The sequence below is a fragment of the Misgurnus anguillicaudatus genome, chromosome 10, assembly GCF_027580225.2.
Source record: "Misgurnus anguillicaudatus chromosome 10, ASM2758022v2, whole genome shotgun sequence".
NCBI classification, from domain to species: Eukaryota; Metazoa; Chordata; class Actinopteri; order Cypriniformes; family Cobitidae; genus Misgurnus; species Misgurnus anguillicaudatus.
The window spans coordinates 32,079,366-32,097,030 of record NC_073346.2 but is presented as its reverse complement, the minus strand read 5'-3'; the positions used below and the strand labels follow the sequence as shown (position 1 = coordinate 32,097,030).

The 17,665-nt window shown below is 37.0% G+C and overlaps 1 protein-coding gene across 1 annotated transcript in view; it reads left to right on the top strand.

Annotated features, from left to right (window-relative positions):
* The first annotated feature begins 2,451 nt into the window (after positions 1 to 2,451).
* Positions 2,452 to 17,665, top strand: part of LOC129448491 (neural-cadherin) — a 163,810-nt gene continuing 148,596 nt past the window's right edge. The window contains exon 1 of the mRNA XM_073872386.1: positions 2,452 to 3,325. Within this exon, the coding sequence (XP_073728487.1) occupies positions 2,665 to 3,325 (661 nt within the window). The 5' untranslated portion in view covers positions 2,452 to 2,664. The remainder of the gene's footprint in view (positions 3,326 to 17,665) is intronic.

Sequence of the window (17,665 nt, the reverse complement as noted above, 5' to 3'; positions counted from 1 at the left end):
GAAATACTTCATTCTGATATGAATAATAAATAATAGCCACTGTTTAACTGATTTATATGATTCTTCTTGATCTTTCAAGTTAACTCATGAGCAAAACCTTATGTCAAATACTGTATTATATCTTGTATTTTGCAGTGTGGGGTTGATTATAATAAGTATTCCCATGTGTGGGTCCTTATCTTGCCATTGTGTTCATTCATCACAACTGACAAAGGTTTAGTGCACATCTGAGCACAATATGAACACGTGCACAACACCAAATAATTATACGAGGCAAATCTGGCCAGGGACATTAACACAACAGTGTTGCTTTCACTGAACAAAAGCCTTGACAATTTGATATTCCTGCAGTGCAGCGATTAACTAAGAGTGACCTTAAAATGAGAACAATTTTCTCTGTGCCCATTTACAGATTGTCAGACACGCCCGGGTGCCCACCTACCCTAAAAGTACACAGCATTGTTACAGATCTACACAGAGCCGTGGGGAAAGCATGCACAGTAATGAATCCCCACTATTGAGTCCATAATGGCACTCATATCTGTTGATTTCATTTCCATTTGAAAGGCGGTTGGATTTGAAAAACATTGTTAAATCAAGAGATCGAGATTGGTATTGAGCCCATCCGATTCATCTCCTTACCTTGAAAAAACATACAATGCATGTGCATGTAGCCATCATGCATTTCTATGATGGAACATCACAATGCTTTCTGCTAATAAGCAAATGCTCATTAGCAATTGAAAAAGAATGAATAAAAAGACATTTAAAAATGAAAAAAAAAAACAATTGTAGAGTGTGCAATTGTAAATTGATCATCCGCTGAAATAAGAGGCAAGGTTGCAATACAAAATAATTATATTTATTTTCATACAGATAAAAGCTCGCCACTGTAGCATTAAGGGTCACGATTTGAGGAGGCGCAGTGACATTACTCAGCAGCCGAAGAACAGTCCTCTTATATCTTTCAATAGGGGACTATTTTCGGGCACTATGTTATATCATTGCGCCTCCTGCAGCCATGTTATGGCAGCAAAGTCCTTGAATATTATGCCAGAATGAGAGTATAGTCCTAGCTGTATCTGCCTAGAAAAACGCAACTTTTAATTTTTTTTTACGTCGGTCTTAGTACACGATGTAACTACAGAAGGGTCAAGTTTTAAATAGGAAAAATATCGAAACTCTTTGCTTATTTTTTAGGCGCGATGCGAATGGTCTAATCAGATTCAATTGATTATGCTAAGCTATGCTAAAAGTGGTAGCACCAGACCCGGAAGTCAGCTGAATGGATTCCAAAACGGTAAGAATCAAATGTTTAACTCTAGGTGAGTTGGAAAATTAGCATATTTTTAAAAAAACTGGAGTGTCCCTTTAATTTGAAAGACGAACGTAAAAGTTTTAGCTTCCATGCAAAATTAATTTTACTGATTATGTAATGCAGGATGGGACTCTAAAGTTACCCAGCATGCACCTGGTTTTCATAGGTGTTGTTTAGTTGGAAATCATGTAGTGAACATAAATGAATTTTTAAAAGAAAATGGAAATGCATGGTGAAAACCCCTTTGTTCAGGCAAATGATTAAAGCCCTTTGCATCAGTTGTGTACTTCCTTGCTGAGGTCTGGTAAATTTCTATGAATAAGCATTATTCTGTCAAGTACCTGAACTCAGGCACTTGAATGCACTTCTGTTTAACCTCAAGACTGAGGAGACACTAAACAAGACCATGACTCATATCTTCCAGTTTACAACAGTTTACTATACCATAAAGATAGTGTTCACACATTGTAAAGATATATCAATATCATGTATAGATGCATAGCCATAATTATTTAAACACATTAAACTTTGGCAACATTTTACAATAAGGTTCCATTTTAACGTTAACTACATTAGTTAACATGAATAAAAAATTAACAATACTTCTAAAGCATGTGTTAATCTTAGTTAATGTTAATTTTTTAACATTTACTATTTTCTTTATTTGCATTTATTAACCTTGGTTAATGCATAATGAAGTAACATGAGTGAACGTTTACGTATTAAATATTAGTATTAATTAACATTAACAAATATTTAAAAAGCTGTAAATATATATTATATTGCTCATTGTTAGTTCTTGTTAGCTAATGCATTAACTAATGCAAACGAATAAGACCTTATTTTAAAGTGTTACCAATACTTTTAGATTTTAAATTGTGTCAACTTTATAATCTTGGGTATGGATTTGAACAAAAAACACGTTAACAATGTATACGAGCATTATATTTTCAGAAAGTTTATATGCAAAAAGCTAAAATCTTCTAAAGAATGAACGCTTGTCTACAGTGCTCATTGGGTGGGCGGGTATTAACGCCCAGTCCAACCTCCCCATCGCTGTGATTGGTTTAAACTTTGTGGGCGGAGTTCAGGGTACCACATGGAGTCTAGAGATGCTGTGTATCAGTGGATGCTGGAATGAGTGAGAGTGTCCATGAACGATGCCAAACGCGGAGCCATATTAACATCTTACATTAAAAACTGTGGAATTAATGTAGCTTTTGAACAGATGTGAATTCGTGCTAACTCGTTTACTTAAACGCTGGCTTAGGCTATATTTCTAGCTTATTTTTAGTGCATGTGCGAAACTTTTTAAGGACAAATACAGTACCAGAATTGATGGAATCATGAGGGCACATTTACTGGATCCGGGATTTTGCAGATTCAAGTGTGCCAGTATTTTAATCACTTTGTTTATCATTTCTTTTGAGATCGTGAATTCTGCTATTTTTCATGGACAAGTTGAGGAAAACACGCCGGCTGGAACACTAGTCGCTGGATTTCTTTTACCATTGGGAAACGAATGCAAAGATTCAAAGTTGGCAGAACAAACCCCGACTTTGACAGGCGAGAACTCGTCGGATTTTTCACTTGAATATCTGGAAAACACAGGATTCGTTTTGAAAACCACCAAAACTTTTAACGAAGAATCGAGCTACATACTGAGCGCGCGCCTGTCGGGCTGCAATAGCGCGAATGAGAACGTGACTATTTTAGTTGACGTAGTCCATTTTAACGTTAAAAATGAAATAAAAGAAGCACTTAACCGAAGTAGGAAGACAAGAGCCGTCTCTGAAGAATTATCCTACACCGTCACAGTGTCTGAAAACGTGAAAGCAGGAGACTTGATCTTTACGGTACCGGAGCAGAGGTTTGAGAAGAAGTGGTTCGAGGTGCTTTCACAGGGAAACTCGCCGGTTCAGATAGAGAGAGAGTCGGGGCGCGTGTACCTAGCGCACCGTTTGGTGTCAACCGCCGAGGTCACGGTTAAAATTCACAACATGAGAGGTAAAGTTGCTACCTTTTCTGTTCATATTTTATTATGAAGGGATATTTTGTTTAATTTAAACGTTTTAAAACACGTGTGCTTAAAATGTGAGGTAAACATAGTTATTTTTTCTATTTTAATGCGTCTGTAGGCTACATTTTTGTACATGCCTATTGTTGGAAACGTCGCAAAAACACCCCTTCATTTATGTCTGTCATGTACAGTCCCATTAGTTAATAAACTGTGGTATTGAAACGAAATTTCAAGCAGCATCAGCCCATAAATCTGGATTCCCTTCATCTCTTACCATCGATGTTCCCATCATGGAAATTGGTCTTTCCCTCACAGCTTCACTAAACACAAACTGTATTTATTTTGTGATAAATTATAATACAGGTTTATTGAATATAATATGATATAATAGTTTAACAACAGTAGGCTAATTTGTGTATTTATGAAGTAATGAAGCATACAACATCATATGTAGGCTAATGCAATATGTAGTTTGTTTTTCTTTAAGCTGATATCATATGTAGTGTTTATTGTATTGCACTATTACGATACACAAAATGTAATAATATTTGTGCATTCTTTATTATACTGCACTTTACAATAGGGTTGCATAACGATTTGCAGAATAAAAGTTTTTGTTTACATCATATATATATATATATATATATATTTGAGTGTACAGTGTATAATAATTATGTAAAATGCATATTTATACATAATATAAATTATTTGTAAATATAAAAATACACATACACCTTTTCTACACATATACATGCATATGTGTGTATTTATATATACAGAATTATCATATATGATGTAAACAAAAACTTTTATTCTGCAAACGATTAGTCACGATTAATCATCATAATACAATGTGATTGTAATATTCTATAACTTTTGTCCCATGCAGCTCATATTGATTCTAGGGAGACCATTAGAGTTATCAATTTCGACTTTGTTTCACTTTGTTTTATAATTTTATTTTTCTTAAATGTGTGATGTTTGTCTCCAGCAGTTTCATAATTTAATTAACAAAGGACAGTTTTATGTATACAGTATAGCAATGTAGTTGACAAAATACCATTACAAAGGTAGAAACAACACTATAATACATAGTACATGTTCTTACCATGTTTTCATATTGGCGAGTTTGAAGAATAGATGGATGTTGGCATATGTGATGGTTAACATTAGTTCTGGCTTTTAAGGTATTTCCAAATAATGCTGTTTTGCTACGGTGTGTTCTCGCTGTAATACGGTAACCAGTGACGTAATGAACAGTACTTTGCCAGGTAACTACAGTGAATTATCATGAAATGAATACACGATGACATGTTGGCTAAACCGAAATGAGGTCACCTGGTATCATTGAGTATTTGGGTTTAAGTGAATGTAAATGTTATGGAGAAAATCTTCTAATTAAGGCTGTGAGTTTGGGTAAAGTGGTTTAGGTCATGCAGGGCTGATTTCACTAATCAGAGCTCTCAAAGCAAATCTTCATTCTGCTGTTTGTTTGGTGTAATTAGTGATATTTTTTCACCTGGAAGTCACCAGACAGCACATGTGGTGTGGTCTCAGATATCTTCACAGGGGCAGGATGTGTAGTTTACACCGGGGGAAGCAAATGTTTGTTTTTGCAAGCGAGGGTCCAGTCCATCACCTGAATCCTACAACGTCGAGGTTGTTTGTGATTCTGATTGAGGTCATTTGGGTGATTGTTTAAGAAAGTGAATCTGGAGATCAGATGCATATACCTCTTGACATGTTGACTGAAATTGTCTGGCTTTTCCTCCTCTAAAGTAATGCTTCCCTGTTTTATTCCCTCGAAAGAGTGCACATTGGTATTCCCTTATAGACGTTCTTTGAGAAATGTGCTGTCTGATACAATGATCATACATCTCCTGAATGGAGAATTACAGGATAATTTAACTTTGGATGAGAGCTTGTTAGAAAGCTTTAGCATCAGCATTAAACCATACAGACGTTGTCTTTTAAATGAAACATAGCCGGTCCTGCACTCACAAATCTGAGTACCGTCTGCCACATGTCTGGTCTGAAACCCAGAACAAGTTTGATATTTCAACAGGGCAGACTCTTTAAAAACTCTGCAACACACTAAAGTGTCCTCTTAACAATTCTGTGAGAATACAGCACAATGGGTACACAGTCCTGTTGGCAGCTGGAGAGCTTTGTATCTCATTATCAGAGGCAGTTTGAAGGACTCTCTCACTCCCAACGCTTGCATGGGGAAGTCAAGCCAATGCAAGGTCTTCTGGGAGACAATTATTTTTGAATCTATTGTTTAGCTTCATGCTAACACACTCAGTCCAAGTGAATTTGAAACGGTTCTGCTTGTTTTGTCCTGTTTACGTGCAAGATTTGGATAAAACGTCCCATCTTTGTTAATATTAGCAGTCATACTAATAATAGCCCTTGTAGGGTTGGATTTCTGAGTCATAATGTAGCATCTTCCAGGTAATGATTGCATAGTAGGACACGTGTAAAGCATTTGTAAACTTTTATTTCTTTATTTGTAAATTTATGATTTACCTTTGGTTTACATTTGGATTGAAACATAATTAGCTGTTTATTTGTTTTTTTGTTTTTGGACAAAAATACCATTTTACCACACATATAAAATCCATAACGTACCACGAAATCCATTGAAAATGTTTAGCCCGGTCCCACATAACTTGATTTGAGCTTTATTATTCCAAACATTGCCAGGGTTTCGAACCCACAGACCTACGGAAACACACAGCATGTATGTTATTATTTGCCTGTCACATGATGAGAGACACCAGAACCCTTGACTCACTCCAGTGTCACTTGCCGTTTAATCAGAAAGCCATTCATAGAGCAGGCGTAACAGTTTGTCCGGCACAATTAGCATTAGCATTACTATGCAGCGCGCATAGGGTGGACCGTGGGGCAGCTTTCTAATCCTCATAAAGACCGCTCCTGTGGTGCCTTCATTGGTTTGGTAAACACTGATAATGGCTTACGTGCTTTACACACAGACCCGTCTTTTCAACCCCAATAAAATTTATAGAGTAATCTTCAAGAGCTTGTGTGTAGCAGTGATGGGCCAAGAGAGGAAGCAAGGGTCAACGACTGGATGTTAAACAAAAAAGCACCAAGGTTGCTGATGTTCACTCGCAGTGCCTTGTGGATTTATATTAGATTTCCCATATGTTACTGAGGTGAAGCTGAGTGATATATAACTGATAAAACCATGGGTGTTGGGGTGTACACTCATTGGGTCAAAAATGGATGAGCCCTACTGTTGGGTTAAATGAACTCGAGCAATGTTAAATATCATATCATGAAAATCTGATTTTTTTCCATGTTTAAGTGCTATAATTGGGTCCCCAATGCTTCTATTAAGCTAGAAAATGTGAAAAAGATCAACCCAGTAACTTAGTTTTGGTAAACCATTCTTTGCAAGCATGTGAAAAATAGGTCATTGAAATTTGGCTCCCCTGTGATGTCAGAAAGGGATAATACCGCCCCTTAATCTGCACTATCGAACCACGACACTGCCTTTTAGAGTAGAGATTAGCTAATTTGCATTTTAAAGGACACACCCAAAACAGCACATTTTGCTCACACCTAAAAAGTGGCAATTTTAACATGTTATAATAAATTATCTGTGGGGTATATTGAGCTAAAACTTCACATATGTACTCTGAAGACACCAAAGATTTATTTGACATCTAAAAAGACTTGTGAAAAGTCCTCTTTAATATTTGACCCAACAATGGGTTTAAACAACTCAGCATTTTGGGTTGAACAACCCATTATAGGTTAAATTACAACCCGGCAGGTTTGGTTTATCCCTGTTTTGACACATTGCAGTTTATTTTTTACAAATTACTTATCTGTGAGCTTTATTATTAAAAAAAAAAATAATGTGCCCTCATAATCTTTAATCAAAAACACAAATTTTCTCCCTTCCCCAAATTGATCACTCTTTAGTACTCCCGGTCATATGGCAGGTGGGCGGGGTCTATAAAAAGACTTCCAATGATCCAATCCGAATTCAATACAAGCGCTACATTTTTTTTCATTTCAGAAGCCGTTTCACTCAGATATACGTCACCACTGGGAAAATAAGACAATCGCTTCCATTTCATGGCGACTTTAGGATTTTTTGAAATAGATATTTTGAATGCAAAAAAAAAATAAACTTACCATCTTTGCATGCCATTTATGCTACTGAAGTTTAAATCAAAAAAGCCCTTATCTTTGCATCAATAATCAAATTTAGCAATCATTTATGTATTCACCTTTTATTAAAGGATTAGTCCATTTTCTAAAAAAAAAATCCAGACAATTTACTCATGTCATCCAAAATGTTAATGTGTTTCTTTGTTTAGTCAAGAAGAAATGATGTTTTTTGATATGCCTCGTTTGGGATCATTTAAAGTCCTTTGAAACTGCAATTTTAAACTGCATTAAAACTGTTAAGTGTTGGGATCCATTAAAGTCCATTAAAATGAGAAAAATCCTGGAATGTTTTCCTCAAAAAAACATAATTTCTTCTCGACTGAACAAAGAAAGACATCAACGTTTTGGATGACATGGTGGTGAGTAAATTATCTTTTTTTTAAGATAATTGACTCATCCTTTAAGTTATTGGACACTGTCACCATCGCTAAGCTTACTTATGTCAATAAAATCAAGTCAAAACAGGACTGGGAGGTTAGCGGCATACAACAGCAGGTACTGTTTGTTCATAGCTCAGCGGCACTGCAGTTTACCGGGCACCCTTTAGACCCGGTTGCCATTTCTGTCTTGGTTTAGTGTGAACTGTGAGTGTAATTATGTGCTGCTTACCCTTTTGCCTGCCACATGCACTTGATGTTTAGAGGACACATGCACTTGTCCAGCTACACCTTTGCCTATTTTGGGCTCTGTGCACAGCCAGGTCAGGGAGAAGCCTGTCAACTCCTATTATGATACTAGAAAGGGTACAGTATGCTGACCGTGTGCTCATCCACCGACAGCTGAGGACAGGTGGAGAGTCTAGTGCAAGCTTTGTCAATGAGCTAGTTACTTATCAAACTGGGTGAATACTGTATGGTGTGATATAGAGGTTAGCCAAAAGGTTCCTGGTTTTAATCAAGCCATGCACCACCGTTGTGCCTCGATCAGGCAAAGCACTTAACCCCAGGTTTCTCCAGGGGACTGACCCTGCAAACCGCTCATGGTTCTGTGATTCCACCAACCCTGTTTTTCTAGATTTTGTTGATTTTGACAAAACACAAATTGAACAGCATTTCTACCATGCACAACAAAGTGCTTGAGGAATGATGAATGATAGGTAATGGAGTGTTATTATGTGCGAATTTCACAATATGAAACGAGAATGTTCCAGACAGTGATGATTTCAGCCCTCGGCAGGTGATTAGAGATGTCACTCATTAGTCATCTGAAAAGATGCTCACTTATGCATGCTGTCAGTTTGAGGAGGTTTGTTTACCGCTAGTGGCCCATTAATTACCCCTTCATTGCTTCTGCGCTGACAGTAAATCCAGAAACAAACAATGGCCTGCACTTACCTCCCCTGCCAGATGCCGTTTTGCACCGAATGAAATATAGCTGCTAAAATATATAAACAATGACCATTTGATTAAGCTATAATTTACTTTTAGGTTACTTTATGGAACCTTCTTGCATTCCTTGCCCTTAAATGTCACATTCAGACAGCGGAAGAAATTTAAAGCTCGGAGGCATCGCGGACCACCCGTTTCTCGCCCGTTCGTTTGGTTCATACAATTAGTCCATTCCCCATCTGCTGCGGCTAGCCTAAGGACTTGACCATCACACACTTTAGAGAGGACCATTATAGCAATGTGCACAGGAGATTTCACAATGCTCAGAGTTATTTTGAAGATCACACGGTATGTGAGTCTCTGCATATAAGGTGTTGTCTGAGACAAAAGGATTATAATTGTGCCTTTAAATGCATGCTGTCACGAGTGAGCATGTGTGTGAGGGTTTGTAAAAGTTCAGAGACTGCTGCAGGATAAAGTTTTGTGAGCAAGCCAAATTTTTACAAAATGATCTTTTTTGGTTGTAAATGAAGCCCTGGAGAGCCGTTTGGGTCAGTTTGAATCAGTGTTACCGTGCTGGTGAGAAAGTTGGGAATGCTTGTGTTCATGGCATGCATATGTTTATGTGGGTATTGGCATGTGAGACCATTGGTAATGAAGTCAAAGCTGTCACTTATTTTTAAGTCTGCCCCTGTAGGACAAAGACATTTTGCTTATATTTTAAGCTGTTGGTTACATCACATTTACATATCTGTGACCCTGGACAATAAAACCATAAGGGTCATTTTTTAAAATTAGATTTATACATCACATGAAAGCTGAATAAATAAGCTTTCCATTGATGTATGGTTTGTTAGGAGATAAGTTTGGCCGAGATACAGCAATTTGAAATCTGGAATCTAAGGGTGCAAAAAATCTAAATATTGAGAATATCGCCTCTAAAGTTGTCCAAATTCGTTAGCAACACATATTACTAATGATAAATACATTTTTATATATTTACGGTGGGACATTTACAAAATATCTTCATGAAACATGATCTTCACTTAATATCCTAATGATTTAAATAAAAGCATAAAAAAATCTATAATTATGACCCATACAATGTTTGGTTGGCTACTGCTAAAATATACCCATGCTACTTATTACTGGTTTTGTGGTCCAGGGTCACTTTTGGCAGACGTTTTATCCAAAGCAACTTATGGTGCATTACAAGTTATACATTTTTTATCGGTTTAGGGTTCGAGTCTTTTCCATTTCACCTTGATAATATTGAACCTTATTTACTTTCTTAAAAATAGCTGTACTGTAGTACTTGGAAAAATTATATTAAAATAAAACAAATAAAAGTATGTAGGGTGAAACCTTACTTCTTAAAGTCGCCATGAAAATAAGATGAAAAACTGTCATTTGTTTTGGAATATTGTGGAATATCGAATATCTGTGAGCTTAATTATTATTAAAAAATGTATATGCCCTCATAGTGTTTAATCAAAATGCAAATGTCCTCCCCTCCTCAAAATGATCTCTCTTTGCTTCTGGTCATATGATATGGCAGGTGGGCGGGGTCCAGGACAAGATCGCTGCGATTAGCAACACGACCCAACTTCAAATGATCCAATCAGATCTCGATGGACAAATTCCAATCCAGCCCTTAGTCTTATTTCATTTCAGAAGCCGGTTTCACTCGGCGGATATACGTCACCATGTGGAAAATAAGGCAATAGCTACTTCCGTTTTCCGACGGATTTATAAAATATATATTGGTGAAAAATGAAAAAATGTTTGTTTTTTATAAAAAAAGTTCAAGTTCTTCTTCAGCTGATGCCATTGAGCTTTAAATTTTTTCAGTGTGAAGATTATAGACACACATTTTTTCAACCCAGTCAATTCCCTAAGAAATTTCAAATAAAAAATGTTGATTTGAAATATTTTATTTGCTCATAAATGTATTTGCTCATGCATATCTTTTGGTAGGAAAACCACTTAGGTTTTAAGATAAGATAAGACTTTCAAATGTCACAAACACACTATTTGCTTTAATCATTTGTCATATATGTCATTAAAAACATATGATATTTAATTTTTGTGTAATCTTAAAATGTATACTTGTCAAAATGATTTGCAGCATCTGTGTTACCATATGTTATTAGTTATGAACGGTTGTTATCTGAGAAAACAAATCTGCAAATGTTGCGACTTGCCAATCAGAATCAAGCATTCAAACGAGCCGTGTAATAAAATCCTTAATCCATAATATATACTTACCCTCATACCATCACCAGATGTATAAGACTTCCTATCTTCTTATACAGGGGTCAACATGGCAAAGCTTAAAAAGCAAAGACACAAGAGAATTTTCATATTTTGGTGAACTATTCCAGTAAATCTTTCTCTCTTTCAGTTTTCCTGCACTATATTTGTTTCTGTTTTAATCTCTATGTCCATATCGTGTCCTCTTGGTTAATTGAACTTCATGCCAACCTGGCTGCCCGGCTGTCCCCATAATAGTTTATTGACAAGATATATAGAGTGGCCCAGAGCCATGACATTTTTAATGATTCATTAGGACAAGGTCATCAGAAAGCTCCATCCTCTCACTCTACGCTAAACCCCACCAAGCCTCAGCCGCATGGGGGCTACCATTTCGGCCTCTGTTTTTCATCTTAATTGTTAGATTGGTCACGCTGACTTAGATTTATTTTGAATCTTGCAGAAGAAAGCTGTCTTTTCTCCGTCCTTTTCGACAATCTCTCACTTTCACAGCAAAACGAAATTGCTCTTGAAACGCTTTCAATTTAAACCTTCCACTGTGAGAATTGAGTTGGAAATTTATTTATCAAAGCTGGCGATCAGCAATTCGGGCTGATGGAACTCGTATCAGTCAGCCTGAAAACAAACAAAGAGATAAAAACATCCCATTCGGCCAATGAGGGGTTTTGATTTGTCTTTCAATCTAGCTGAACACGGTTCCATTAAGAGATCAATGAGGACAACCGTTCCCTTTTGTGTGGAAAGTTCAGCCACTGGAAAGAATTGCACAATGCTTATCATTGTGTAATAGCCCTTGGAAATTTAAGGTGGGATGCTTACTGTGTGATTGTCCACCTGACATAGTGCAGCTTGTTTGTGGAGAGTAAATCTTTCTTTAAAACAAAATGATTTAGGTCCAAAGGGTTCAGCTCACAAAAAATTGGGAAATTAGTGGAGTTGTATTCAAAAATTTCTCAAGCATGATTTGAACTCATGTTGTCGGTACATTTAAGGATATTTCTTCCTCACTCTTGCCGTCTTTGTTTTCCACAGACTAAACCTGATTCGATATAACCACAGATAAACATTGAATTTATCTGACAGTTAGAGTCATTAACATGAAAATTGTATCCGACTGGTTTGTGGGCCAAGCATTTCGATATACAGTTTGTGAAATCAGCATGTTTAGTCGTATTCTCTTTCTTTGTACAGGGGAAATGAGAGCTCTCCAAAGCCCTGACACTCGGTAATTATGTGAACTCAGTTTGCAGCATCTCTCTTTCTTTTCTTCCTGAGTTTGCTTGCATCTGCTGAATATTTGTAGCTGTTAATGTCATTGTGGCTGGAAAAAAGTTAACTATTGCATGCATTGTTAAAAGTGCGATCTGTAACTGTTGCCTCTCTATCGCCATCTCTGACTGCAACATAAAATTGCAGGTTACTATATGTACTTAACTTGACGTGTATCAAAAAACGTAGTAATCATTATGCTTACCATTGTGAATGGTTGTAAGTTAAGGAGACAAATTTAAACGCTGATTGGTTACTTGCTCAATAACTGAGTTTTATTTAATTATTTATTTTAAAGTTACGAATTGCACCGAATGCCTTATCATAGACGATTTCATCGGAGGCATCGGATTTCAGCTGGTCCGAACTTTACTTCCGGTTTCAGTTTTTTTAATGGTCTGACTAGTTGCTAAACTGAACTCTTGAACAAACACCTCGTCAAAAATAACAAATGTTTTGGTTTCCTAGGTAATCTATGTGTTGTTTAATTTGCTTGTTATATAAATAAACTACGTTTAAAGTACCTTGTTGTTATTTATTCTTAGCCGAGTTTACCGAAAGTTACCTGTTGACCACGAAAGCCGCTTGTTTATGTTGTTACTGCTGAAACCGTCTATAAGAGATGCACTGATATATTGGCCAATAATCGGTATTGGACAATAAAAGCAATTTTTCTCACTATCGGACGATAATTTAAAGTGCACCTATTTTATTGCTAAAAACAATGTTATTTTGTGTATTTGGTATAATACAATGTGTTTGCGTGGTTTATGAAAAAATTACTTTCCACATACCGTACATTTTTATAGCTCCAGATATACTGTCTTCCTAAAACACACAGATTTTGTACAAAAATAATCGATTTGAAAAGCTCTGTGTATCTGATTGGCCAGCTAATCTGTACGTTGTGATTTGCTTGAATACCTCTGACGTCAGCCGGAAATGTGACGCTCCTTACCATGTTTGAAAGATTCGCTAACAATGCAATGCTAACAGGAGTTAACTTGCAGGCTGAGTCCGAAGCGAGAGGAATTATAATAATGTCGGTCTTGTCTACATAACCAATCCCAGGAAGTAAACTGTTGCCTACAATCAGTGTGTTTGTTGTAGTCTAAGAAAAGAGATATATACGTTGGAGACGATAACTTGCATCATTGTTTACTATGGTGTTTGTAAATTTTGCATATCGTAACATGTACTAATACACACTTACACACTACAGGAAATGTAAAATCGTCAATCGGACCATAGGAGCTCTTTAAAAACGTCCCCTGATCATGGCCGATATATCCTCTTAATCAAAAGAGAACAGGAAAATGCAATGAATTTGAGCTCTGTGTATAGAATATGTAAAGAAACAACACTAGTTTAATGTTAAATATTAATGGTGATTATGTGACTGTAAACTTACATTAGAATTTAGTTCATGCAAGTTAAAATAAGCACCAAATTATCGGCATTGGTATTGGCAGATATCACTCTAAATAATCGGTGGGAAAATTTTATATTGGTGCATCTCTACTAATTATATAGTTACACATATTTGCACTTACAACCCAGTGGCAAAGAATGATTACAATCTGTATTCTTGTCTTACTTTCGGTCCCATTACTGTGACCCAGATACACAGAATGTTGTGCACCTGGGCCTGCAAGGCTTTTATTCCACAACTGGAGGCACACCTGTGCCCCCCCCATACACACAAATGCTCTGTAGAGTCCAACACCAGCTGTCCCTGGGCCGTTTGGGTAAAACTAATGAGAGATAAATCTATGGTTGTCAGAGGAGAAAAGTTGGTTTTGATGAGCAGCGAGTCTGACAGGGGTGGGGAACATATCAACATGTGTTCCCAAGCTTCAAAACTGTGATGGGAAATCAATATTATGCAAGCACCGAGTTGAATCTCTCCAGTGTTACTGTCGATTTCCTATGGAGCCATGGCACAGTCCTAGACAATCATTTGCATATTGCTGTGCAGCTCCCTCTTTTGAAATGCCAACTTCAAAGAGCACAAATAAACTGACAGTAAATAGGACTCGTTTAAAGATTTAAAAGCTGCAGAAATCAATTAAGCAAACACGCTAAGATTTCTTTGGTTTGTACACGGTAGAAGATCAACAAACAAACATAGTTTGGGATTTTGTGTTTAATTGGAGGCTGTCAAAAATGTCTGGCTAAACTAGTTTATTGAAATAGACACTTACCTATAGTGCAGATGTGTGGCCCTGTGGGAACGACTTTGTGGACCTTTACGGTAAAATTTAACTCTTAAAATACAAACATTTTGTGAAATCAATTATTTGGTGTTAAGTGTGATTTAAAGGGATAGTTCACCCAAAAATTAAAATAATGTCATTAATGACTCACCCTCATGTCGTTCCAAACTCGTAAGACCTCCTCCGTTCATCTTCGTAACACAGTTTAAGATGTTTTAGATTTAGTTCGAGCTTTCTGACCTTCCATTGAAAATCTAGTAACGGTATACTGTCCATGTCCAGAACGGTAATAAAAACTTAATCCAAGTAGTCCATGTGACATCAGTGGGTCAGTTAGAATGTGTTGAAGCATTGAAAATACATTTTGGTCCAAAAATAATTGGTCCTTAATTCAGCATTGTGTTCTCTTCCACTGCAGTGACGTGGATGACTTTGACGTGGCTGACGTGTTATCTGGTGCGCCCCAGCTGTTGTTTTTTTTTGTGCCTAGGCTTTGTTTACAGGAAAGTTTACGTTTGAAAAAACGCTGTAAGTTTGAAAAAAAAAAACTTTAACATGTCTGAGGATAACACACTATCCGCGTCACTGGAGTCACGTGACTTAAGTCTCGTGCATGCGCTTCACAACAGACGATTGAGGGGTGATTTATTAATTGCGTAAAGTGAATTTTATTTTAGTGACTTTGCTTATTTTTGTCATGTTAATGTCAGTATCTGAGAGTGAGAAACAAAAAGAAATGTTTCTCACTCCTACAAAGTGGCAATTTTAACATGTTATAATAAATTATCTATATGGTATTTTAAGAACTTCACATACATACTCTATGGACACCAAATATTTATTTTACATCTTTAAAAAGTCGTGTGAAATGTCCCTTTTAATGTTAGACCTTTATTAAAAAGTTTGTTCTTTCTTTTTTATTAGATATGGGTCACTGCGGGAAACAAAGATGTGAGTACAGTAGTTTAATAGTAGGCTACTCGTTGACAAAGTAAGCAATAGTAATAGTAATGGTTGTCTTAGCAAACACCACTAATAGTATCAGACCTTGTGTCTACTTAAGGAAAAATGAAAGAAGTGTCTGGTCTTCCCGATAAAGATTTGTGAGACTGTGATACTTTATTGTGTCTTCACACTTCATGCTCTGAGGTCCAGCGGGTCAGGTAAGCTGAAACCATCTTCACTGCGTGGGAAGACAGGCTTGGGGAATTTACCTCTGACATTCCTGTCATATAAAAACCTAATGGAAAGCATTTAACGCCATAGATCTCTTTTGAAAAACGCTTCCTTGTTTGATTGCTTTGTTGGACAAAAACTTACTTGTAAAAGTCTTGAACTACCAAGGGAGATGAGAGTAGTTGCAGTAGTTGTAGTCATGTAAAAACTTTGTGACTTGGTTTAACGGATAGTTTATTTAACTACTCACCCTCGTGTTGCCTCAAACCAGTAGGCCGTTGTCTTTCTTTATTTTGTGGAAGTTTTGTTCTTCTTATTTTTTCTTCATCCGTCTTTATTCTTTTTTAAACTTTTTTTAAAACTTGTTCATCAACTATGCCTGCCCTTGTTCTCTCTCCATGCTGTATGTCTGCAAAGTCTGATTTCCTAATCAGATTTAGCTGATCATATTTTCATTTCCTGAGCATAGTTATGTGCTTTTATGCTCCTTTACTAAATCACAGAGCGTAAAACTTTAAATGCCACTTTGGAAGAAAACAGATGTTTCGCCAATCATCTCTCTGAAATAGAGCGCTAACAACAGCATCCCGCTCCCATCAGCTCATGAAATCTGCCCAAAACAGACAAAAAGAGCGGCCCTAACAAGAACATTATGCCTGCCTGGTCAGCATGCTGACATTTTATGTGCACCCATTCTCCCGTGGAGCCAGATTGCTTAGTCGGAAAGTGATTGGAAACATGAAAGCTGCATTGTGTTGCCCTGAGCCATATCAGATTCAAACGACATTCTTCGCTAGTGCTGAGAAAGAAAAAAAACACAAATGATTCTCCAGAAACCAGGGCATTACAACCACGAGGCATTTCCGCATCCACAGGCAAATGCCGCGCATCATAACCGAAACCGAAGGCTGCTCTTGATTCCATCATGTCTTCCTGCTGTTTTGGCTGCTTGGTTTCTCTATTTGATGTTGTTGTTACATCATTTTATAGTCCAGCACCTTAACAGATCCAATGAATTATTAAGAGTTTTGATCTCATGTACTATTTATGATCTTAAACAACACTTCCCGGCTCGGTGTAGCTCGCTGGTTAGCCAAAAAAAGAAATAAATAAATATGCAAAGCCCAGCATCGTTCAGTTTTGATTCAGTGTCTTGATGTCAGCGGATCCTGTATGCACAGTGAGCAGATGTGATTTCAAAGATTAATGGAGGTAACTACAGGGGTCTGTTTTGTGTGAGTCTTGCAGGCTATTTAAGACGCCTGCTCGCCACGCAGGGTATTAAGGCTTCAGCTGCAGCTTGTGGAGTGTTTGTTGATTTATGAACAGGCAGAAGAGACTCAGTTAAACAGAAGGTTCCCTTAATGAGCAGACTGTATGAAGTTTTAACCCTCTTTCTCTCATGCTCGGTACATCGCGAAGGGTTCTGTCTTCAGAGCTTCATGGTGGGTCCTTGTGACCTCTCTAGCCTTTGTGCTCTTCAGGCTTTTGGTCCTTCAGCGCATCTAAATGCACAGCAGGTTTTCTTTAAAAATTATGAAAATAAAGATTAGAAAAAGGTGGAACTATGCACATTCATATACTTTATTGCTAACTCTTCTATGAAGAAAGTACAAACTGTGTAAGCAAAATATTGTGTTTAATAGACGTCTAGCCGTCCAAACACTTCCCAGACGTCTAGGCTAAAACAAGGTTAAATTAGGCTTTGAATAGACATCTAACCATAGTCCAAAAATAAATGAAATAAAATAAATAAATAAATGAGACCAAACACCTTGTAATCACTGTGGACTTGTCACTCTCAGAAAAAAAGGTACAAAAGTTGTCACTGGGACGGTACCTTTTAAAAAGGTCA